This window comes from Eptatretus burgeri, chromosome 13 (genome assembly GCF_056783735.1).
Source record: "Eptatretus burgeri isolate ZD-2024b chromosome 13, Ebu_testis_v1, whole genome shotgun sequence".
In the NCBI taxonomy this organism is placed as follows: domain Eukaryota; kingdom Metazoa; phylum Chordata; class Myxini; order Myxiniformes; family Myxinidae; genus Eptatretus; species Eptatretus burgeri.
Window position 1 is genome coordinate 56,837,333 of NC_140973.1, and position 25,000 is coordinate 56,862,332.

At 44.0% G+C, this 25,000-nt stretch overlaps 1 protein-coding gene across 8 annotated transcripts in view; it reads right to left on the bottom strand.

The window, feature by feature from the left end:
* Positions 1-25,000, bottom strand: part of LOC147014537 (alpha-1,3-mannosyl-glycoprotein 4-beta-N-acetylglucosaminyltransferase B-like) — a 209,970-nt gene that overhangs the window by 50,845 nt on the left and 134,125 nt on the right. For all 8 annotated transcript variants that reach the window (XM_085852560.1, XM_085852555.1, XM_085852557.1 and 5 more), the window contains 4 exons: positions 21,593-21,668; positions 12,554-12,668; positions 11,647-11,777; positions 835-942 (listed from right to left, as the gene is read on the bottom strand). In XM_085852560.1, coding sequence (XP_085708686.1) covers positions 835-942; positions 11,647-11,777; positions 12,554-12,668; positions 21,593-21,668 — 430 coding nt within the window. The remainder of the gene's footprint in view (positions 1-834; positions 943-11,646; positions 11,778-12,553; positions 12,669-21,592; positions 21,669-25,000) is intronic.

Here is a 25,000-nt window from a genome sequence, read left to right on the forward strand (position 1 = left end):
TTCACCAGCATGACTAGTTCTTTATTCTCATGCCATTAATTGCTTCTGCACGAGATCATAACATAATAGTCATTGTAATTTGTTCACAATGCCGGTGATAGCTTGCTTACTCTTTGTGAAGGACACTGTGGGGATCTTTAACGTCCACCAACTAAGGCTGGCAGACAGGATGGCCAGTGTAACGTCCATCCGAGGGACGGCACACACGTTGATGAATCACGCCGCCTGTGAAACATCTGGGTCGAGATTCCAACCCTCGCTAGACAGGTTAGAGGCGAGTGAGTATGCGTACCTCTCGGCCACCCTGCCAGCCCGTCCACAGACTGATTTATGTATTGAGCACAATGAAAAGATCTCCAGTTAAAATAAAAACTGAATTTTCATTTCCGACCACCGCAGAAGTATGGAGCCACAAGGCTGCAGACAATTTTCACTCCTCACGGGGTTATTCCTTCAGGTTCGTATTTTCCATGCACTGATCCCAGTCTCAAATGCATATCAGTGGCAGCACTTGGAGAAGACACTGCGCAGAGGCCTCCGGTTTCAAGGAGCTTTTTTTGTTTTTTTTCAAACCCCAATTCTTCCGCTCATTCTCAAAGCCATGATAAATGATTCGTTATTTTCATCGTTCCATAAAACTCGAGCTCCATCTTGTACACAAGGAAATATAGATGGAGGAAAAGGCAACTGTGTGTTCCAAGTCCCAAGATTCTTTGGGATTCCAAATTCACGAAGAAAAAGTCAACGCTATCTGCACCAAAGGCAACGTACAACCTGTGCCAAGTACTTAAAGGCCTCGTCGGAGACGTCGGTCATCGCAGTCGGTTCAGTTACCTTTAACTTCTGGATTTTCCCCGAGAGCGACGAATGCATCCCGACATGCTGGAAGAGCGATGGCTTGAAACGGATTCGCAGGTTTGCCTTTTGCCGCTCACAGTGCTTCTGCATGGAGGGATAGGGAGGAAAATTATACAGACATGAAAACATATACACATACACTGTACTTGTACAGATCCATAGATATATTAGGACTTATTGAAAATGTCCAAGACCTGCCGTCTGAACAGAAACAGGCAAGGTTATTGTGACTTTCAGAGATAGATGGCATATGTCAGCCCAATTCTATATAAATCAGAAACTCTGCATCATTAGGCATCAGTCATTAGAGGAACACTTTAAATGTCCCAGTTTGAGCAACGTGCAGTCATAAAGTGTTTCGCAAAAACAGAAACATCTGGCACAGGTATTGCAGGTTCAATCCACAGCTGACGGAACGGATGTTTTGAGTGTTGCATCATGCATGTTTGTTTTTGCCGATGCGTGTCATTGGAGTCCTCCCAGGTCTCAAAATATCAACCTTCGTTTTAGTAAGGGATCACAGTTCAAGGACTAAGCTGTAAAGTTTAGTTGTTCTCAAGGTTTTGTTTTGTTTTTCAGAGAGGGGGAGAGAGTGAGAGTAAGATATATATATATATATATATATATATATATATATATATATATATATATATATATATATATATATATATATATATATATATATATACCATGAGGGGTGCAAATGATTGGAGAGGACCATCTCATTGGATAACCATTCACAAGCTGCAATGAGGAGTCTGTGTGGGCCTTTTCTCAACTAGCCCACAGTGACCGCTGCCAATGAAAGTACTATGGCTGTGATGTTGGTCATCTCATCCGATTCCTGCTGAGCAATACTTAAAGAATAGTTGGAAATGTATTGCGTGGCTACACATTTTGTTCTTGCGACATTGCCAGATGATCAATCCTCAACAACCTGAGCCAAGCAACCTTTCTGAGAGCTGCAATCGGCTGCGGATAACAACCCAACAATTTTTGACCGCATTATCACAAGGGATGAAATGTGGATGCACTTGCTCGACCCCTGAAACAAAGACCCAAGGTTCCTTGTGGATGTCGCTTGACCATGACGGACGAAATGTCGAACTGGAAGATCTTATGGGAAGTCGATATTTCGTCACAATTTTGTTCCCATAGGCCAAACAATCGGTCTTCTCCTTTACAATGATGCCCTCACCCTCCTCATCAACACCATGCAATGCAAACATCACGATCTCTGTTTACAGAACGTAAGTGGATTTTGCAACACGACAATGTGCTGGGCTACACATCACTTTTCTTCCATGGATTACTGCTACCCATAATGTCTGTGACTAAACAATTATGGAGTGACATTCTGTTCACTCACATTTTACACAAACTCAACATAGCTCGTGGCACCTTGTGACTTCATGGTGTTTTCCACGACAAAATGCCTTCTGAAAGGCTGCCTTTCAGCAGACATGCCTTTCCCAGTAAGCTGTGTCCAACGCACTGAAGGAGGTTGCTAAGAAAAGCTCATGACCAGTCTCCCAAGTTGTTTACAAATGGAAGCGGTGTATCAAGAGTACAGGAAACTATTTTGAAGGGAACCCCACTAAAAACGAAAAAAAACCCCACTCAGGTAGTGGCCTGATGGAAATCAAGCAAGTGCACAGAATAACAACTGTCAGATTGGCCGAGTACGTGAAAAGTTCAACAGACTACCAAATCCAATTTGCAAGGAGACATAAAGATAGCAAACCAGAAAAGGTATCCCGAACCCACATAGCAAAAAAATTCCAAAAACAGGTGCGAGCAGAAGATGTCGCACATGAAACCGAAACAGCAACAAATACAGCCCCAAACTAGAGGGGGAGCACTCGGTAGAGTGCAAAACCTCCGCCGCCAATACTGCTGGGTCACTAAAGTGAACCTGATATCCTATTCATTGTAGGTCAAAACGGATCAGACTCTACTGAACCACGATTGAATAAACTAAACTAGATCGACACGCATGAAGAAATGCAAAAAAAAAAAAAAAAATCGAAATTTTTTTGAAAAAAAAGTTGCAAAATTTGTTGTTTTTTTTCCTCTAACAAATTTATTTTTGGGGGGTTGGAAATCACTTAAAACATGTAGAAATGCAAAAAAAAAAAATTCAAATATTTTTCAAATAAAATCGAAATTTTTTTGAAAAAAGTTGCAAAATTTTTTTTTTTTGGGGGGTTGGAAATCACTTAGAACATGTAGAAATGCAAAAACAAAAATTCAAATATTTTTTCAAAATGGCCACCATATTGGACTTTGGACCAAGTCCAAAATCTAATGGCATGATCCTTGGACCATACCTAATCCCCCCACCAAGTTTCGTCCAAATCCGTTAAGTTTTTCCATAATACTGTTCACAAACAAACAAACAAATAAACAGACAGGGGTGAAAACAGTAACCTCCGTCCATCTTCGATGGCGGAGGTTAATGATTACCAAAAAGGCAAAATAAAAATGTAAAATGAAATACCAACAGATATACACCGACAACTGGGAGAATGATAAAAGAGCAGGGAGGGATTTTAAAAAAAGATTTGGGCAGATTGGGCAGAGACAAAGGGTCATTAAAATGGCTAAGAAGAGGTCAGCTGAACTGGAATGGAGAACGATCATAATAAATGCCAAAGATCAAGGACACAACACCAATGGCTTTAAGAAAATGGCAGAAATGAGTCAATCGGACAAGTGTTGGTTCTGAAAGGGAGAAAGAGAAAGTATGAGTCACCTCTTATCGGGATGTAAAAAAACACTCATGTCAGGACAGCTGTACACACAAAGACACAACAAAGTGTGGAGAGTAATCCACTTGCACATCTGCAAAAACTTCAATATCCTAGTTCCAGGAAATTCCTGGAAACATGAACCAAGAGCAATCACTGAAAACAAGGAAGTGAAGCTCACATACAGGTAGTGGACAAAAAAAAATGGAAATGGCAATGTAAAGTCAAGGTCAGGCCAGTCAGGTTTCTTGACTGCCACTGGTAACATGTAACCCAGTGCTACCTGCTGCATGGTCAGGTATTCGGCGACTAAACTGACTTCCCTCACTGGCTTACCAGTGGAGAGGGTGACCTGTGACACCCTGCAGGACTAAAAACAATACCTGCTAAAGGGCGGATGAGCTCCTTTAGGGAGTCAACAGCCATCCAGTAGGAGATGGTGTCTCCAAAAAAACACCCATCCAGTTAGACTGTTTTTTTTGGTTATAGGTTGTAGACAGCAACTGCTCAGCGTAAGACTATCGTTCTGACTTAGGAGCATTAAAGTGGTGCCCGGAAACATCTTACACTCTCCGTGTCAGGATTGTTCGTCTTGCTTTCTGTCTAACTCAAACTATAACTTCCAGGCAAGCTTTAATATCTCTTCTTGCAAACAAACGTCATACACTATTCAAACAATCATCACAAACTTTTCTTACGAACTCAATTTCACTCCTCACTCTGCATTCTCTCTTTTATTTCTATTTATTTAAGGTCTGGCCTCGATGAGGACTATCTAGTCCATGACTGGAGCCTTCAACATAAAATAAATAAATAATAACAAAAAAATTCACTAAATCGGGTCAATGCCATTCATGTGTGGCCTGTGGCTGCTGGTTGCATCATTTTCTGGGAGCGCAGCTGTGCCAATGCTGCTATGCCCTCTATTACCAGAACACTGGTACTTATTTTGCTGACCTCAAAAGGATGACAGGCTGAGTAAACCCCACCCGGTATTAATTCAAAGGCCGACAGGGGCTCAAACTCAGAACCCTAAGATCTTAAGCCAGCCACCTGAACCGTTAAGCCAACAACACACACAGCTTACTTAATAGGGCATTGGGCCATCAGGTACGGCCTGTATGCACCTTGGCATAGAGTCCACCAGCGTCTGGAATTCTGCAGGAGGGATGCGGCACCATTCTTCCATGAGAAAGTCAATCAACTCACACCTGTTTGATGGAGGTGGAAAACGCCGTCTCAGGCGTCCTTCCAGAATATCCCATAAATGCTCAATTGGGTTCAGATCTGGTGACTCAGAAGGCCATGACAAATATATCACATCAGTGTCATGCTCATCAAACCAATGGGTGACCACAAGTACTCTGTGGATGGGGGGGATTGTCATCCTAGAAGACACCCCTCCTGGCAGAAAAGAAATGCTGCAACATGTGCTGAAGATGATCACTCAGTTCCATTAAGTAGCGATTGGTATTGACCTTGCCTTCTAAGGGAATGACTGCACCCAAACCATGCCAGGAAAATGCGCCCCACAACAATACAGAACCACCAGAACCCTTCACTGTTGGAACCAAGCACTCAGGGTTGGCCACACGTGCACTCTTCCATTTGTCGAGAACATGGTCAACGATGATTCATCTGGCCATATCACATTTCTGCACTGTTTGGTAGTCCTTTTCCTGTGCTCTTTGCACCACTGGACTCGCAAACATGCATGGCCAGGTGTGATGAGAGGTTTGTGCACTGCATCCCGATTATGGTATCCCGCTCTGTGGGGTTCTCAGCAGACTGATTTTGATGAAAATGGCTGCTCGTGCCCCAGGTTGAAATTTACAGTCAATTGATCTGCAGTTGCTCGCCTGCTTTGCCTTGCACTTCAAATTAATGTACGGATATCACGATCCTGGATTATGTGCTTCCACCCACTGTTGCCCTTTGCTGATATGATGTTGTCTATCCCTCGGAGTTCCATGCCGACATCACCTTTGACACCGTTGCTAGTGAAACATCAGCAAGTTGAGCTTTCTTTGTCACTGAAGCTTCTGCCAAACGGGCCCCAACAATTACTCCTCTTTCAAAGTCATTGAGTTCTCCTCTTGCAGCCATGCTGGCCATAATTATAGACAACCAGGCCTGTGCAGCATTTTTATACATGACCCCTAAGCATGCTGGGATGTTATTTGCTTAATTAACCCATGGGCCACACCTGTGTGGAAACCCGCTTTGCTTTCAATATACTTGGTATCCTTCATTTACGCAGGTATTTCCAATTTTTTTGCAACTACTTGTATGACCTAATGATCAAACGTGAACATAGAAAACATGAAAGCATTGCGACTGCATTTTGAACTTGGGTACAAACAAAGAAATGACGGCATTGCTAATTGAGGTGTCAGTAACGAGTTCTTGGCCTAAAAAATGTGGAAATAAAAAAATGAACAAATACCAGGATCTAAAACAAATGAAGTGAAAATATCTTGGAAACTGAAGAGTGCCAAAATTGCACCAATTATAATTGGAGCTACGAGAGTGATGAAGAACCTTACTGAGATCTTAAAACCCATCCCTGGGAAATGTAGTGGAGGAAATATTACTACAAATGAACTGCAGTTGGAAGCTATCCAGGGCTCAATGACGATCCTGAATGAGTCCTCGAAACAAAACTTTGAGAACAAGAAAAATTCACACCTTGGTCCATGATTCATGATCTGTTACTGAAACTGAGGTTGATACTTTGAGAACTGGGAGGACTCTGTTCCACTTTCTGAAATCCGCATATGGACATAACAACCACTGACACACACCTCAGTCTTCCTCCTGTCAGTCCTATGAAGAAGAAGAAGAACCACCCTTTGCATGTTTTCAGACAAGTAGGACTATAGAGGCAGTTTTTCATTGGCTAGTTCTCATTTTGCCAATCTCAGAAAGATGACCGGCTGAGACAACCCAGCTGATGTCATTTTAACGGAACGACAGGAACTCAAACTCAAGACCCTGACATCTTTAGTTAGCCACCTTAACTGTCAAGCCAATAACAGGCCTTGGTCCTATGAGCATGGTTAGAATTTCACCTGAACTGAACTTGTGTTTGTATAATACAATTCAATGCATATAGCCGACATTAATTCCAAGACCACATCTTCGGTTATATACACCTTAATACATATGAAACAAGAAGCGAATACTTCGATATCGCGCGGCTGGGGGCAGTTAAAGGTAAAGAATGATGAAACAATTTTGCATTTATAAAATTTAAATGTAGACACTGTGAATTAGCATGCATGATGGGAAGAGGTGTGACGTTGGACAAATTTATATTTATAGCCCTCAAATCAAAGGGACGTACGCGGCCATAAGTGTGACAGAAGACACAGGACAGAATAGTCAATCATATAACAGCGCAATGTCGCCGCGCTGTAATAACCACTTCTGCCACCAAAAAGAGGAAGAAATCACCTCCACATGATGTTTTAAAAACACTTCTGGTGAAAAACAATGAAGAACGAGAGGTACAACACTGCGCGTCAACAACTAACGGAACAGGAAGATTATCACTTCCTGCTCAGAAAATCAACTTCCGGCGTCACACAGAAAACGATTCAACACAAAAAACGTCGCTCTTCCGCATTAACCCCGCCCACAATTCACCCGGCAATCTCCGCCCACAATCCACCCGGCAATCTCCGCCCACAATCCACCCGGCAATCTCCACGAACAATCCACCGGGCAATCTCCGCCCACAATTCACCCGGCAATCTCCGCCCACAATCCACCCGGCAATCTCCACGAACAATCCACCGGGAAATCTCTGCCCACAATTCACCCGGCAATCTCCGCCCACAATCCATCCAGCAAACTCCGCCCACAATTCACCCGGCAATCTCCACCCGCAATCCACCCGACAATCTCCGCCCACAATACACCAGGCAATCTCCGCCCACAATCCAACCGGCAATCTCCGCCCACAATCCACCCGGCAATCTCCGCCCATAATCCACCCGGCAATCTCCGCCCACAATTCACCCGGCAATCTCCACCCGCAATCCACCCGACAATCTCCGCCCACAATACACCAGGCAATCTCCGCCCACAATCCAACCGGCAATCTCCGCCCACAATACACCCGGCAATCTCCGCCCACAATCCAACCGGCAATCTCCGCCCACAATCCACCCGGCAATCTCCACGAACAATCCACCGGGAAATCTCTGCCCACAATTCACCCGGCAATCTCCGCCCACAATCCATCCAGCAAACTCCGCCCACAATCCAACCGGCAATCTCCGCCCACAATCCACCCGGCAATCTCCGCCCACAATCCACCCGGCAATCTCCGCCCACAATTCACCCGGCAATCTCCACCCGCAATCCACCCGACAATCTCCGCCCACAATACACCAGGCAATCTCCGCCCACAATCCAACCGGCAATCTCCGCCCACAATACACCCGGCAATCTCCGCCCACAATCCAACCGGCAATCTCCGCCCACAATCCACCCGGCAATCTCCACGAACAATCCACCGGGCAATCTCCGCCCACAATTCACCCGGCAATCTCCGCCCACAATCCATCCGGCAATCTCCGCCCACAATCCAACCGGCAATCTCCGCCCACAATCCAACCGGCAATCTCCGCCCACAATCCACCCGGCAATCTCCGCCCACAATCCACCCGGCAATCTCCGCCCACAATACACCCGGCAATCTCTGCCCACAACACACCCGGCAATCTCCGCCCAAAATACACCCGGCAATCTCCGCCCACAATCCACCCGACAATCTCCGCCCACAATACACCAGGCAATCTCCGCCCACAATCCAACCGGCAATCTCCGCCCACAATACACCCGGCAATCTCCGCCCACAATCCAACCGGCAATCTCCGCCCACAATCCACCCGGCAATCTCCGCCCACAATCCACCCGGCAATCTCCGCCCACAATCCACCTGGCAATCTCCACGAACAATCCACCGGGCAATCTCCGCCCACAATTCACCCAGCAATCTCCGCCCACAATCCATCCGGCAATCTCCACGAACAATCCACCGGGCAATCTCCGCCCACAATCCATCCGGCAATCTCCACGAACAATCCACCGGGCAATGTCCGCCCACAATCCATCCGGCAATCTCCGCCCACAATCCATCCGGCAATCTCCACGAACAATCCACCGGGCAATCTCCGCCCACAATTCACCCGGCAATCTCTGCCCACAATCCACCCGGCAATCTCCACGAACAATCCACCGGGCAATCTCCGCCCACAATTCACCCGGCAATCTCCGCCCACAATCCATCCGGCAATCTCCGCCCACAATCCAACCGGCAATCTCCGCCCACAATCCAACCGGCAATCTCCGCCCACAATTCACCCGGCAATCTCCGCCCACAATCCAACCGGCAATCTCCGCCCACAATACACCCGGCAATCTCCGCCCACAATCCAACCGGCAATCTCCGCCCACAATCCACCCGGCAATCTCCGCCCACAATCCACCCGGCAATCTCCGCCCACAATCCACCTGGCAATCTCCACGAACAATCCACCGGGCAATCTCCGCCCACAATTCACCCAGCAATCTCCGCCCACAATCCATCCGGCAATCTCCACGAACAATCCACCGGGCAATCTCCGCCCACAATCCATCCGGCAATCTCCACGAACAATCCACCGGGCAATGTCCGCCCACAATCCATCCGGCAATCTCCGCCCACAATCCATCCGGCAATCTCCACGAACAATCCACCGGGCAATCTCCGCCCACAATTCACCCGGCAATCTCTGCCCACAATCCACCCGGCAATCTCCACGAACAATCCACCGGGCAATCTCCGCCCACAATTCACCCGGCAATCTCCGCCCACAATCCATCCGGCAATCTCCGCCCACAATCCAACCGGCAATCTCCGCCCACAATCCAACCGGCAATCTCCGCCCACAATTCACCCGGCAATCTCCGCCCACAATCCATCCGGCAGTCTCCGCCCACAATCCAACCGGCAATCTCCGCCCACAATCCAACCGGCAATCTCTGCCCACAATCCACCCGGCAATCTCCGCCCACAATCCATCCGGCAATCTCCGCCCACAATCCAACCGGCAATCTCCGCCCACAATCCAACCGGCAATCTCCGCCCACAATCCACCCGGCAATCTCCGCCCACAATCCACCCGGCAATCTCCGCCCACAATACACCCGGCAATCTCCGCCCACAATACAGCCGGCAATAACAAAGCCGGCAATAGAACAAAAGTTCTATGTGGACAAACAGACAAACAGACAGAGAGACAGACAAACAAACAAACAAATGGACCCAAATGCAATACCCTCTCTGAATACTTCGGCGAGGGTAAAAAAAAAACAATTGCTTTTGATGGCAGGGGTTTGTGGGGGGGGGGCATGCTCCGGATGTGCTTCTGCTTATCTGTGGTTATGGGAAATCCAATCTTCATTTGGACACAGTTACGGAACTTGTACAAAACCATCTCCAATCATCCCCTTTCCCATTCAGGACAAGGCAATTTTTATTTACATAGTTTACTTCGTCTTATACGGGTCAACATCAGTTGTGGATCAAACCAATTAAGGTATTCAATGTAATTTAGTTAAACAGGCCTCAGCATCTCCAAAGCCCAGGGTGTTAACAAGGCGCATACACGCTTCCATTCCGTGCCTATGCAGCACGTGGCTGCCGGTTCATCAAATTATTGTGGTGTGGATAAACCACAGGGATATTGCTCCAAAAGGTCTACACCTGTGTCCAAATCCATTGTATTTCTGCGAGACACAGCAATGCACCCTGCAGGTTTATCAAGTGATTTGGAATTTGTGCAGGATGCTTCCTTTCCGTCTTTCCGAAAGACAGCAGTATGTTTAACATCCACCAGCAATCAATGTCAGCAGGCGGATCCATAACTCAATGTCTCGTCTGAAGGATAGCGCCCTCATTAATACTACGCTCTACCCGTGAATCACCGGTGTGACGGTTTATAGTCGGGTCGGGAATCGAAGTGTGCTACCTCGGCGCTATCCCGTCAGGCCACACAGTATCTATGTGCAGTGTTTAACGAGGATGGCACCGATCCATCTGGTACACGTGCATTGAAACCCTCATCAGATAACCCCACTCTTCCAAACCAACTCCATATTCAAGCAGTGGAGAGACGATTATGACGTACCAATTTGGTACAAAATCAGTCAGTGACATAAGGGAAGGTGAAGAAAGAATTGGAATTTCATGAGTTACACCGTGTGTGAGGTGAGCCGAATGGTCAACCGAGACGAGCGGGAGCAGAAAGAGCCGAGAAAAGCTAAATGACAAAAGGACAACTTAGAAACTGTCCGTGATGGAAAGTAAGCATTTTGATAAAAAGGCAATTCCGGGGAAAGCCTTTCATTTGTAGCGTTGATGCTTCACTGGCTCATGAGAGTAAAGGTGCATCACCTGATGGTGACCTGAAGGAATTTTAAAAAGCTATCAAGGTTAAGAGAAGCATCAATGGTGACTTTGATATAAATTAAACTTTGGGGGGGCGGGGGAGGAGGACACTCGAGAGTTTTTTGAAGGGCAATGTAAAATGCTTCGTTTTTTTCAATAACAATGATAACGACGTGATATTATTATGTGCAAATATTACATCCGGGGAAGAACATAGAAAGGTGAAAGTTGATTAATTGTACGCACCGAGGAAAAACCCCAGAGAATGGGAACAGCTGTTACTGTGGACTTAACAAAAACACGGAGAGAATATTTAAGAATTATTACAAACACCTGTCAAACCTCAGTTCCACCTGTTAGCCAATGATATGTGATGTGTCAGGTGATCACAGTGTTATAAGTGTGGGATAACTCCATTCATACCTTATACTCTTACAAGTGAAGTTATTAATGTGAATGATACAAGTGTGATGAACTGTGCAAAGCATTTTACAAAACGTGTCACGAACCACCATCACCCCCTCTTCCCTTCCCTCCCCCCCCGCCCCCACACACACACACACACACCCACCCACCCCCCAACACCACTCCACATACCGCATCTTTCTCTGGATTACAAGTCTTTACCCACAGGATGTGATCAAGCAGCCAGTCAATGGGCTTGTCTTTGTGAAACATGAGGAAAAACTCCACGATGAGGGAAAGGTCTGTAGATTTGAAGAGTTTTCCTGTGGGTGGAACCAAGGAGGAGATGCCTGTGAATCTCATACAGTCATTAAGAGAAGACTGTTCCTGGAACACTCAATGTTAAGTTATTTTGGATACATCTGACGTTGAGAAAATGCTGTGGACACACAAGCAGAATCGTGTGGAATTTGAAGAAACATCCTAAGCACCTGATCGTTGGAATTTTCGGAACTCGTCAAGACCCGCTTCCTCCAAGGAGCGAGAGGATTTGTTTTCAGATTTGGCATTGTATACCCATCCCCAAAACCCACTACCACAGGCAGGAGTCAGTGGTTCAACCACTTACACTATTCCACATCTACGGGGAAAAAAATAGCAAGTCGTCTCCGTATACTTGTAGCAGGGGAGTAATGGGGATGGGAGGGGTTTATTTAATGCCCATGACTTTACCCTGGGTACTCCAAGCACGAATGCAAAATTTGGTGGATGTTGGCCAAGCTGTACTGGATAGCATAAGGAATGGACATACAGACATTGCCTTTTTGTATATAGTGGGATAGGATGGGATAGGATTGCTGCTTCAAGGTTTATTTCATCCAGACAATTGCAATGGTCAAAGATCATAGGAATTTCTAAAAAAAAAAAAAACACTCATCAGATAAATGCTTTTAAGTCTGTGTGCATGGAGAACTACACAATGGAGTCCAAGTCTCATCAAGCACATACAACATGTGGATACAGTAATTAAAATTACTACTTCATCTCCAATTCCTTCTCGAGCACTCAAAAGCATTGAGACATGATGGAAGTTGCCTACCAATGAATCCCAGTTGCGAAAACTCCAGAATGAGCCAATCTTCGGATGGCTGTTGCTCTGCAAAATTCAGCATGATGCTCAGGTAGTTAGGTCGGGCAACAATGTCATCTTCCAGCTGGGGATGTGTCGGACAGACAAAAAAAAATTCTGTAATTTTAATCAAGCAAGTTGTTAAAGACTTGTTACTTTCTGCACTGGCTGGCATGGGGTCAATTCCCACAGCTCCTTTTTTCCACCAAACGGCACTTGGAACGCATGACTATTTTTGCGAGAGACCACCAAACGCAAGTTGAGGGAGGCCTTGGTACTGCACTGCACTCAAACAGGCTGGTTTGAGGTGGTTTTATTTTTTTGAGAAGCAAGATTAGTGCATGGCCGAGTTAAGAAAACGACGAGTTTGATTCCCAAGTCCCTTATTGATATTGTACCAATCTTCACTCACCTGCAGCATGTTTGACTTCATCCTGCAAATAATTATTCAGAACTGCTGACAGGCTGTAGTATATCCTTTAACTCTCAGGTCTTCCACAAAACTATTTTGCAAAGATGTAATGTACGTACAAGGAATTTAAACATTAAATTCTTCAACACAAACTACCAAAAAAAAAAAAAAACTACCTGCTTGAGGGGTATTTAACTCAGGTATCCAAGGAATCCTTGTCAGAAGTCATCTCAGTGAACCATTATAGTACTACAAAGAAAATCCATACACCACCCCCCCCTTCTCTCACTGCTCTCTCACTTTTAGTTTGCACACTTACACCCCCTCCCGACCCCGATGCACAAAGACCAAAAAAAACCCCCAAAAAACCCCATTTCTATAGATACTCGTCCCCTCCTCCCTCACCCCCAAAATAATGACACGAAATTTGTTTTTTGCTTTGTTTGCGAAATCACCAAGATGCAAGTCACCTTCTGCAGACATGTTTACTGAAAATGTTCCACAGGATGTTCTCCAAAGTGTTCCTCCCTCTTTATTGAAATCACCATGTAGTGAAAGACTAAAGAAAAAGCAAGTGCATTACCATTTTGAATTTCCACTAAAGCCTCACTTTGTGTATGGAAATGAAAGAGAAGACTTGGGGGAAACGTTGCACAGAACAGTTGCAATTATATAGATTTTGTTTATTACTATAGACGGCCATCTCTTTGTACCAAACTTGGACCCTCTCGCTGCTTTTCTCCCCTCCTTCCCATCTTTCTGAAAGACAGCACGTCAGCAGGCGGATTTAACATCCAGCAGCAATCAATGTCAGCAGGCAGATCCATAACTCAACATCTTGTCCGAAGGACGGCTCATTCATTGATATAATGCTCTACCTATGAATCGCTGGTGTGGCGGTTTATAGTTGGGTCGGGAATCGAAGTGTGCTACCTCTGTGCCATCCCGTCAGACTGCATCTACGTGCGGTGTTTAACGAGGATGGCACCAACCCATCTGGTGCACGTGCAGTGAAACCCTCATTAGATAACCCCCACTCTTCTCACCGCCATTTCCATATCCATTGACGATTATGAAGGGACAACTATGAAGCATGAATTTGGAACAAAATTAGTGTTTTAATAACAATGAAAAAAAGCCAATAATAGTGGCCTGAAAGTTGCTTTACCCCTCCACAGTAAAGCATTCATTCTTGAACTCTTTTAACATGCAATATATTTTTTAATGCATTCGGATGAATGTGCCATCTATTGAGGCTCAAGACACAAAACGTGGTGTTCCGGTCTAAGGAAAATCCATATTTCACATTGGAATTGGAGCATCATCCTCCACAAATGATGATACGAGTAGGAATGACTCAAGGTATTTATTTATGGTCCATATCCTTTGATGGACCGGTAAGTGGTGCAACTTATGAGCATATGTTAAGAAACTGGCTGGTACCACGACATGTTACTGAGCAGGAATAGCTAAAGTGTCTTGTTTCAACAAGACGGCGCACCCGCGCATTTTGCATTACATGTTCAGGACTATCTCAATGAAACGTTCCATAAACTATGGATTGGACGTGGATCACAAACATCACCAGCGACTCCATCGCGGCCACCATGTAGTCCAGATCTAACTCCAGACAACTCTTTGTGGGGCTTCATCAATGAGACCAGTATGTCCACAAACCGGTATAGGACGATTGAAGAATTGCACGTTGCAGTCGTGGCCTCTTTCGCACCGGTGACTCCACAAGATGTGTAAGAGGACTTGGTGATGAATTCAGTGGTGCAAAGAGAATGATGGAGTGCATAACAATACAATGACTAATTAATTATTGGAAATACTACACAATAAAACCTGTATATTAAAAGAGTTTAAGAACAAATGCTTTACTGGTGAGGGTAAAGGGACTTTCAGGCCACCCTGCAGATTATGCCGACATCGACTGGAATTTTTTTTTTAGAAAAATGAGGGGAAATAATTCAGTGACATAAGGTAAGGTGAAGAAAGACTTGGAATTCAGAAGTGACGCCATGCGTGAGATGAGCTAATGCAAGTCCGAATGGTCTACCAAGACGGGTGGGAGCAGAAAGGGCCGAGAAAAGTGAAATGACAAAGGGACAACTCAGAAAGTGTCCGTGATGGAAAATAAGTATTCGGATAAAAAGGCAATTACAGGGAAAGCTTTTCATTTGTGGAGTTAATGCTTCACTCGCCCATGAGAGTAAAGGTGCATCACCTGGGGACGGCTTCAGAAGCACCGACGCTGTGCAGAGTGTGGTCCCAATGGATGGATGGACCTGATTTTTTAAAAGCTATTGAGGTTAAGAGAAGCACCAATGGTGACTTTGATTTAAAAAAAATTAACTTTGGGGGAAAAAGGATAGTGGAGAGTTTTTTGAAGAAAATGTAAAACGGTTTGTTTTTTCAATAATAATGGCAATGACGTGATAATATTGTGTGCATATGTTACATCCCGGAAAAAATCATACAAAGTGTGAAGTTGATTCATTGTACACACCAAGGAAAAACCCTAGAGAATGGGAACAACTGTCATTGTGGCCTCAACAAAAACACTGAGAGAATATTTAATAATTACCATCAGGGGTGCCCGGCGTTGACCCCTTCCCCTCACGACTCCCATCCCTTCCCATCTCTTCCCCCATCCCTTCCCCTCCATACCCCCATCCCTTCCCCTCCCTTCTCCCATCCCTTCCCCTCCCTACTCCCATCCCTTCCCCTCCCTACCCCAATCCCTTCCCCTCATTCATCCCACCCCTCCTTCCTCATACCACGCATCCCCACCCCTCCTTCTGGACCCCCACCCAACCCCTTCTCTACCAGACTCCCACCCCACACCACTTCCCCTGCCTCCTCTGATTAGTGGAGGTTGGTTTTGGGGCTTCTCACTCTCTGTACAGTGCAAAAAAGCAAGTTATGTCCACAGCTGACTTGTAATATCCTCTGCCACCACCACCACCACCACCACCACCACCACCACCACCACCACCACCACCACCACGTGGTGCTACACGATACACATTTACATAGAGAATTTTCATCGACCTTCCCTCCTGAACCCCCGCAACTACAGATGAAACCAAGTAGCCGATGTTCACCACGAGGTCGAACTTGGACCATGTGCCAAGTTTGGTGGTAATTGGACCAGTAGTTTTGGCGTGATTGATGTAACACACAGACTGACATACAGACAGAAAATGACCTTTATTTATTAGATTACAAACACCTGTCAAACCTTGGTTCCATCTGTTAGCCAATATGTGATGTCAGGTGATCACAGTGTTATACATGTAGGATAACTTTATTCATACGTTGTACTCTTACAAGTTACAAGTAACGTTATTAATGTGAATTATCCAAGCGTGATGAAATGTGCAATGCATTTTACAAAATGTACCGCAAACCACCACCACCCCCACCCCCCACACACCGATCATCCAACACCACTCCACTCCACGTAAATGTCTTCACTATTACCCACAGGATGTGATCAAGCAGCCAGTGAATGGATTTGTCGTCATCATTCAGTTTGTAACAAATTGAGACCCTCTTGCCCTCGCTTTGTCCTAAATTGGGTCCCTCTTGTTCTCGCCTTATACCACATTGGGACCCTAAGGCCATCACTTTGTACTAAATTGGGACCCTCTTGCCCTCGCTTTGTACTAAACTTTTGGATACATTGGGTGCAATATGGCTCAATTTGGCAATCGACATGACCTGATGATCTCAACTCCCAAACGTCTTCCGAATCGACTAAGGAAGACCCAGTATGATGGTAATGTCATAAACCTCTGGCATCAAATGATATTTCAATGTTGAAGATCAGTTAGTTGTTTACCTTGCTGTACCTTCACCACAACTGAGTTTCAGCATCTGCTGCACACCTTTTGGAGCCACCTGCTAGTTTGCATTTTGGGGAAATATGCACATGCAGGTTGGAATGGTGTGCTGTTCTTTCTAAATCTGGGTGTGCTGTTCCAATACTTTTGTAATGTCTGTTTGTTTGTTTTTAAACAATACAGTATTTTTGTTTGGTAATGATTCGATCATTTCTGTGACTTGGGACATTTGTATTTCAAATTCTTGTACATTTAGTTGTTCCAAACAAGACAAATCAAAAAAAAAAGAAATACAAGAAAAAGAGCAATCAGAGATTGCAGACCCTCGCCAGGACTTGTTTTGTGTGGCGTTTGTGTAGTTTTGCGTGGTGTATTTTGTGTGGCGTTTGTGTACTGGTGTGCTATGTAATTAATAAAAGACATAATTAGAGCTGCCACTTTATAACTGCTGGCAGTGATGACCGGGTACCAAGATGTCCCGTTTTGATCGGACACCTGACCCTGACCAATGACGTTTTTTTTATTATCATTCAATTGAATTCAGAATGGGATTAAAATAAATTCAATTCAGATCAAATGGAAGACCAAATAGGTACAGTCCTGCATTGGAGTCATCAGAAGGAACCAGAACAAGGAAAAAGCAAAGATGACATCATCAGGAGGAACATGGCTGGATAGGATTCACATTTCAGCTGCTACTCCTCTACCCTCAAACTGCCAGACCATGTGTCATATCTAGTTGATATTTAAACCATGTATTCCCCATCACTAATGGATCACAATTTTGAAGTCTCATGTCAATTGATTAAGCAATTCCAGAGAAAACATTATTTAATATTTTTCTTCAATCCAATATGGCTGCCAAACCATGTGACTTATAAAATTATTCCTAAACAACCTTGTACACGCATGCCTTGGGGAACATTTACGTGAAGTTTCCCCTCGATCTGTCCAGCTGTTCTGGAGAAGAAGATTTTTTATGTTTTCAGGTAAATCAAATATTGGTGCCAAACCATGTGACTGATGACGTCATATGTGTGACCCTTTTGTTCCTCATTGATAGGCGGTCATATGTGTCAAGTTTCACCTCGATCTGTTCAGCCATTTCAGAGATGATGTTTGAAGGGTTTTTATAAAAATAAAAATATAACAATATGGCTGCTGAATCATGTGACCGATAACATCATCAAAAATTTTTGTGGACCATTTTATCCCAAGATGACCCTCAAAAAGTTTCATACTGATCGGATGTAGCGCTCTACATGTGCAATCATGACATCATAACGAAGGCACCTATGACATCATGAAAAAAAAAATCACACTCATTCAACTTGAGGAGTACTTGCTATGTGCCAAGTTTCATTTTTTTCCTTGGTGCGGTTTCAGAGATACAGAGGTCCGAAGTCTTTCCAACATTGCTGCCACACCACGTGACCTATAACGTCATAATTATCATTGAAACATTCTACATGAATAGTCGCACCAATGGTGAAAATTTCATCTCAGTACAACAAGCAGTGGCGGAAAAAACACGAAGGTTCTGTGCAGACAAACAAACAAACGTACCCAAATGCAATACCCTCTCCTTCGGCGAGGGTAACTATATCGGCACTCGGTGAAGCGCATACCTCCACCAGGCTGAACAGTTCACGCTTTGTATCGCAATGATAGACCGGATCTGGATCTGGAATGGACCAAAATCGAATCGGCTTGTTCTTGTCACTGAACCAACGAATCCACCTGGTTTTGTCATAACTCATCCACAACTTTTTGTTATATCGTGCCTGGTAGCCCACCCCCCCCCCGCCCCCATCATTTTTGGTTTTTATTGTCGTTTTTATCTTTATCGTTTTTGGCCCCATCTTTCAATGATGAAAAATCACTTTTAAAGATTTTAAACTCTCATATCCAGATCCCGGATACAGATCTTCACCAAAATCGAATCAATTAATCCTCATCACACATCCAACTTGTCCACCTAGTTTCGTCTGAATCTGTCCATAACCTTTTGAGATACTCTGCTAATACAGACAAAAACAAAACAAAGAGACAGCCAGACTGACTGACAGACAGGGATGAAAACATAACCTCCGTTATACTCCAAAGTAAAGCATCCATAATCGGTGGCAGAGGTAACAAAACAATTTTCAACCTTTCCAGCCTGTAATTAAACCAGAGTGAAAGATGTTGTTGCACTCAAAGCATCTTTTCCAACAACAACAACAAAAAAAGACTAAAAAAACTTCACCACAAGCAGTAATAATCATTGCACGGTAAACCAAATCCTTACATTAACCATGGGCACTAATGAAATCGCATCACGCAAAGCCCAACGTGCTGGAAACAACAGCTTACGGTGCGGGACAACCCGGAGCATCACAATTAATTTTTATGGTATCAATTCCTACAGTCACGGTATCGGAGTTAAACTGAAAATGACAGCTTTAGTGGAAACTGCTTATATGTCGATGTGTTTGGCAATTATTCTATTGCGCTCGAGAACCTGCCACCATTTCTACCATGTTGCCTTAGGCCTGGCTCAAGACCCGGTGCTTAGTATTGCACCCTGCAACCTTGGTGAAAGGTCGATGCTGTTGGTAACAGGTCTCAAAGATTTCTTGTGAACAAGATGCCATATATCCTGTCATGGGCCTTAGACTTGAAGAACAATATTAAATGTACATTATAATTTGCAATTAAAGAGCTGTCATATATTCCTTGACCTACATATGTTACATCCAATTGGCCTCAAGGGATGACATCGGGTCTGTAAGTGGAATAAAAATTAGGAAATTATATTATTTAAAATAAATATTCTGCTCATGAGTAACATCCCCCAAGGGATCATTCCAAATTGAATCAAACCAAATTACAAACTGTTATCATAGTTATGCACAGTGACATTGATGATTGATGCAGCTCAAAGCACATCATCCTTCTGAAGAATGCTATTCTGTCCAACTCACCAGTTGGAAGTCTCTTGAGGACATCAAAAGTTAACTATGAGACAACAGTAGGATAACCCACAAACACGATAATATGAGAAATCTTTAAAGGCAATTTCAGCTTCTGCATCTCAAAGTCAGGGCAGCAATGGGCACGGCTATGCCCACTGGTAACGAGACACCACATCTCACCACAAAGTATTCAGTGATGTTTGCTCACTTTATTAATTATTACTTCCGCCACCGCAGGTGAAGGAGGTTATGTTTTCACCCCTCTCTGTCTGTTTGTCTGTCTGTGTGCAGGATATCTCAAAATGTTGTTGATGGATCCAGATGAAATTTGGTGGGAATGTTGGGTGTGTGACAAGGACCAACTGATTATATATTGGTGAAGATCCAGATCCGACGACAAGAATTTTTAAAGTGATTCTTCACCATTGAGAGATAGGGCAAAAAGTGATATACAGCACAATATCTCAAAAAGTTGTGGACGAATTTGGATGAAACTTGGTGGACAGGTTGGGTGTGTGACAAGGACAAATTGATTCAATTTTGGTGAAGATCCGATCTGCATATGAGAATTATTTAATTTTTAAGTGATTCTTCACCATCGAGCGATTGGGCCCAAATCGATATATAGCATGATATTTCAAAAATGTATTGGGCCAGATATTTCCTCATCCATCAGACATTGCGTGGCGGATGTATGCGCTCTAACGAGTGCCCTTCTAGTTACCCTCGCCGAAGGAGAGGGTAACAATTGGTGCGACTACTCATGTAGAATGTTTTAATGATAATTATGATGTTATAAGTCACGCGGTGTGGCAGCCATATTGGAAAAACGGAAAAACTTTGGACCCCTGTATCTCTGAAACCACAAGGAAAAATTTTAACTTGGCACATAGCAAGTACTCCTCATGGGGAATGTGTGATTTTTTTTTGAGGATCATCTAGGAATAAAATTGTGCACAAAAAAAATTTGATGACATCATTGGTCACATGATTCAGCAGCCATATTGTTTTATTTTTTTAAAACCTTCAAAAATCTTCTTCTCTGAAGTGGCTGAACAGATCGAGGCAAAACTTTACACGTATGACCGCCTGTACATGAGGAACAAAATGTTCTCACATATGATGTCTTAGGTCACATGGTTTGGCAGCCATATTGGATTTACCCTTAAACTTATAAAAAATACACCACTCAAAAGAAGTCCTGGCGAGGGTCTGCAATCTCTGATTGCTCTTTTTCTTGTTATTATTGTTATTAATATTGTATTTATTATTATTGTTATTATTATTATCCCATCCTCCAGTGCAGCAGGAGACAGGAATTTGCAATTGCTTCTGTGTGTATGTCTGTCAAGGCCATAAGCATTTTTTAAAATGCTTTACTTTTTAAGCTTTTCTCGTAAAATTTTCTACAAACCTTTATTATGCAAATACAGAGAAAAATAATTAATAATTGGGTCAGAAGGTCAAAGGGCAAAGTCACAGAAGGTACAAATAGCCCTACCTTATTTGTCCGAATGCTGCTGTGCAGCACGACACGGCCAGTTTTGTAATCGCTTCCGTGTTTTTGTATTTTGTCCGCTTGCATTTTAAGATGTTTTCTAGTTTACCATTTGAGTTTTTGTCATCAAATTTTCAACAAACCTTTATTATAAGAAAACTAGCAGAGCCTACCCGTCGCTTCACTGATGGATCAATTAGTCGTTGTGTTTGCCAAAAACTTTGGGCGAGAAGGAGAAGGAAATTAATACAAATTTACTCGAGCATACAGTGTTTTAAAAAATATTCTCACCTGTACAAAGTACTTGCCCTTGCTCTGACCATAGAGCATAAGGAAAGAATAATCAAGATTTTGTTTCGTTCTCCACCTGCAAAGACCGCACCACAAGTCACCACAGGTGCAGTCTATTCACTGGCAAGGTTTTTAAACAATTTATTTGTTACTTTATATTCAGGACCAACAATGATGGCCAACAAGACATTTGTCAAAATGTTGTTTTTTTGTACTCTATTATAGAATCAATATAAAAAACAAGCATTGTCTGAACAAATACTTTGAAGTAAAGCATCCATAATAATCATTTGACTTGAGACATTCATGGGAACTGATATTCTCAAAAATACCTGCACACCCTATTCAACTTACTAAAGGCCGTTATATGATGCCTTTCGTAAACGTAAGATTGATTAATGATCTTTTGCCGACCAATTTAGCATTTCTTTCCCAACTTCACAATCCCTCAAATTTTTTTTTTTTTACCAGACTCAGCAGTGTAAAGGTTACAGCGTCCGCTCTGAGTCTGGGAGGTCGGCAATCCAAACTTCGCACCCCGGCCGAGTAATACCAAACACTTCAAAAATGGTAAGTGCTGCTTCCTTGCTTGATGATCAACATTCAAAAAGGATCGAGCATGGACAAACAACCATAGGTTGGCAATCATTGGACATGCTTGATGGCCCTAATGGCTCTCTCTTGTAATGAAGTATTGTTTTTATGATTAGAGTAGCGAAGCCTTACAGGCTGGTACAATATTGATTTCCTTCTGTTTATTTCTATACTATTATTCTTGTATATTATTATTATACTTCCACCACCGTTTTGCAGGTTTATTCCATTTAAAATTACTTTTCTCTGCAACCGCTTGAGCGATTGACATAATTTTCACCATAGTTGTTGGACCTCTTTTTGGAAAAGTTGTAGCCATGTTGGAAAAAGGAAAAACTGGACCTCTTTTTCTCCAAAACCACGCAATGGAAAAAAAATTGAAACTTAGCACGTCAAGTACTCCCCATGGGAAATAAGTGTTGATTACGATGGCATCATCTGTGCTCTCATCATGACGTCATAATTGCATATGTCGAACGCTTTATCAGATCAGTATGAAATTTTTTGAAGGTGATATAGGGACAAAATGTTCGAGGGAATTAAATTGATGATGCAACATGGTTTGGCAGTCATATTGGATTGAAAATAAAAAGCTTTAAAAATGCTCTTCTAAAGAGCGGCTTACAAGATCGATGGAAGACTTCATGCACATGACCTACTAGCCTTGGGCAATATCGGGTGTAAATTTTCACCCCGTATGTCACATGATCTGGCAGCCATATATTTTTGAAGAATAAACCTTTAAAATCTTCTCCAGAACGGCTTGACAGATCGAGGAGAAACTTCACTCACATGTTCCACAAGTCTTGGGGATACCAGGGTGTTTACGAAAAAAACACGAAAACGTTTCGTAAAACATTTACGAAAAAAACACATGGTCTAACAACCAAAATTTTTGAATTATTTAAAATCTGTTTTTTTTTTTTTAACTTTTGGAATTGAATTTTTTAAATCCCATTCTGAATTCAGTTTTATAAAGAGGAAATAATGGGCCATGTGCCTGATCAAAGCGGAGTTGTATCAAAGCAGGGGGTGGTGTAAAGCCCAACCCCCTCTCCCAACTCTCTGAAACCCTCCCCCTCCCCACTCCACTCTTCCTGCTTTGTTCTTCAAATCCCCAACTGATCCCACCTCCCCAAAATCTCCCCCCCCCAAACCACAATAATTACCCCCAAAAACTCTATCCCTCCCTCTGCCCCCCAATAAGGCGCCCCCTCTGACCTCAAGAAACTCTCTCCCCCCAAACCCCAACTCTCCCTCCCCCCAATCCCCAACTCCCCCCCCACTTTTGACATTTGCACATGGTCCATGCTTGGGAGCCTCATCGGTATGCATTGCTGTCTGTGCCTTCGCTGATGATTCACCAATAAGCAATTCCACCGGTCCGGCAGCTGAGGATCAGGTCAGGTCAGGCATGGGAGCATACACCAAAGCAGCGGATCGCTGCATCCACTTTCCGCCAGTACTCCAGGGGCCTCCGTCTGACATCCCCCAGACAGATGCCCATCTCCTTGAGATGCCGATCAACCTGCTGCAACCACGAGGCATGTGGTTGGCCCATTGGCCTACTCCACTCACGAGGCTCCCTCGCTGAGAGAATCTGGTGAGCAGGATCAGCGTCAGGAAAATGAGCCACATGTTCAGAGCCACAGCTGACACTCATGGACTATGCAGGTAACAAATCTCATTTGAGTCTAAGCAACTGCTCGTTGGACACAGTCAGACCAGCGATAGCCAAGGATTCTCCAAAGAGACCTGGTTCCAAAGGAATTAAGTCTTCGTCTCAGGTCCCTGGTCAGGGTCCAAGTCTCACATCCATAGAGCAAGAATGGAAGCACAAAGGACCTGAAGACGAAGACTTTCGTCCTCCAGCAGAGGTATCAACAGTGCCACAGCCCATGATCCAGTGAATCCATGACTCCCCAGGCCCGACCCAGACATTTATTGACCTCTGGCTCACAGGCAGCAGAGACATAAATATCACTGCCAAGGTAAGTGAATCTCTCTGTGACATAAACATCCTCACCACAAACAGGTACAGACAGGATAGCAGCATCCAAGATGTCATTGAAAGCCTGTATCTTAATTTTGATGCAGGAAACCCGTCATCCCAGCGGCTCAGACTCCTCAATCAGCTGAGGGGGTGTTTAGCATCGGTTTTCTCATGTGTGTATTATTATACACACGTGTGTGAATGTCTTCATAGCTGTGGAGGAAGTCTGGGAAGAGTTTGAAACAGCAAAGCGCTTACCTTTTGTAGGTCTTCTTGGTTGCTTTACGCAGCTTATTTGGCGAGAAGAGCATGGGAGGTGTCAATTTATTTATATAATCCTAGCCACCTGGGTTTAGTTGAATGTTCCCTCCATTCGCAGGAGAGAGATGTAGGCGGGTCTTTCATATATACTGTATATATATATATATATATATATATATATATATATATATATATATATATATATATATATATATATATACATTGTTGTGGGCCAGGGGTCGGTGGCGAGAACGACCGATAGGTGGGGGAAAACTACGTCGTCTCCACCAGACTCCCCAGAATTGTAGGCCGTCGCTCGGATAACTCCGCAAGCTGGCGGGTCGATTATCCGACCGTGGTCACCAATATCTCAACCACGTAGCAGAGTGTCCGTTTGTCTAAAGCCAATTTACCTAAGTAGCTACGTGATTTAAACTACCGGGGAGCCACGCCCTCGGAACGCCTGGTTGAACCGGTTTTACTCTACCGGCAGCGGTAGATTCACACTACCGACTACCGCATTGCCACCTACCTTTCCGGCTCACTGCAGTCGAGCGGGG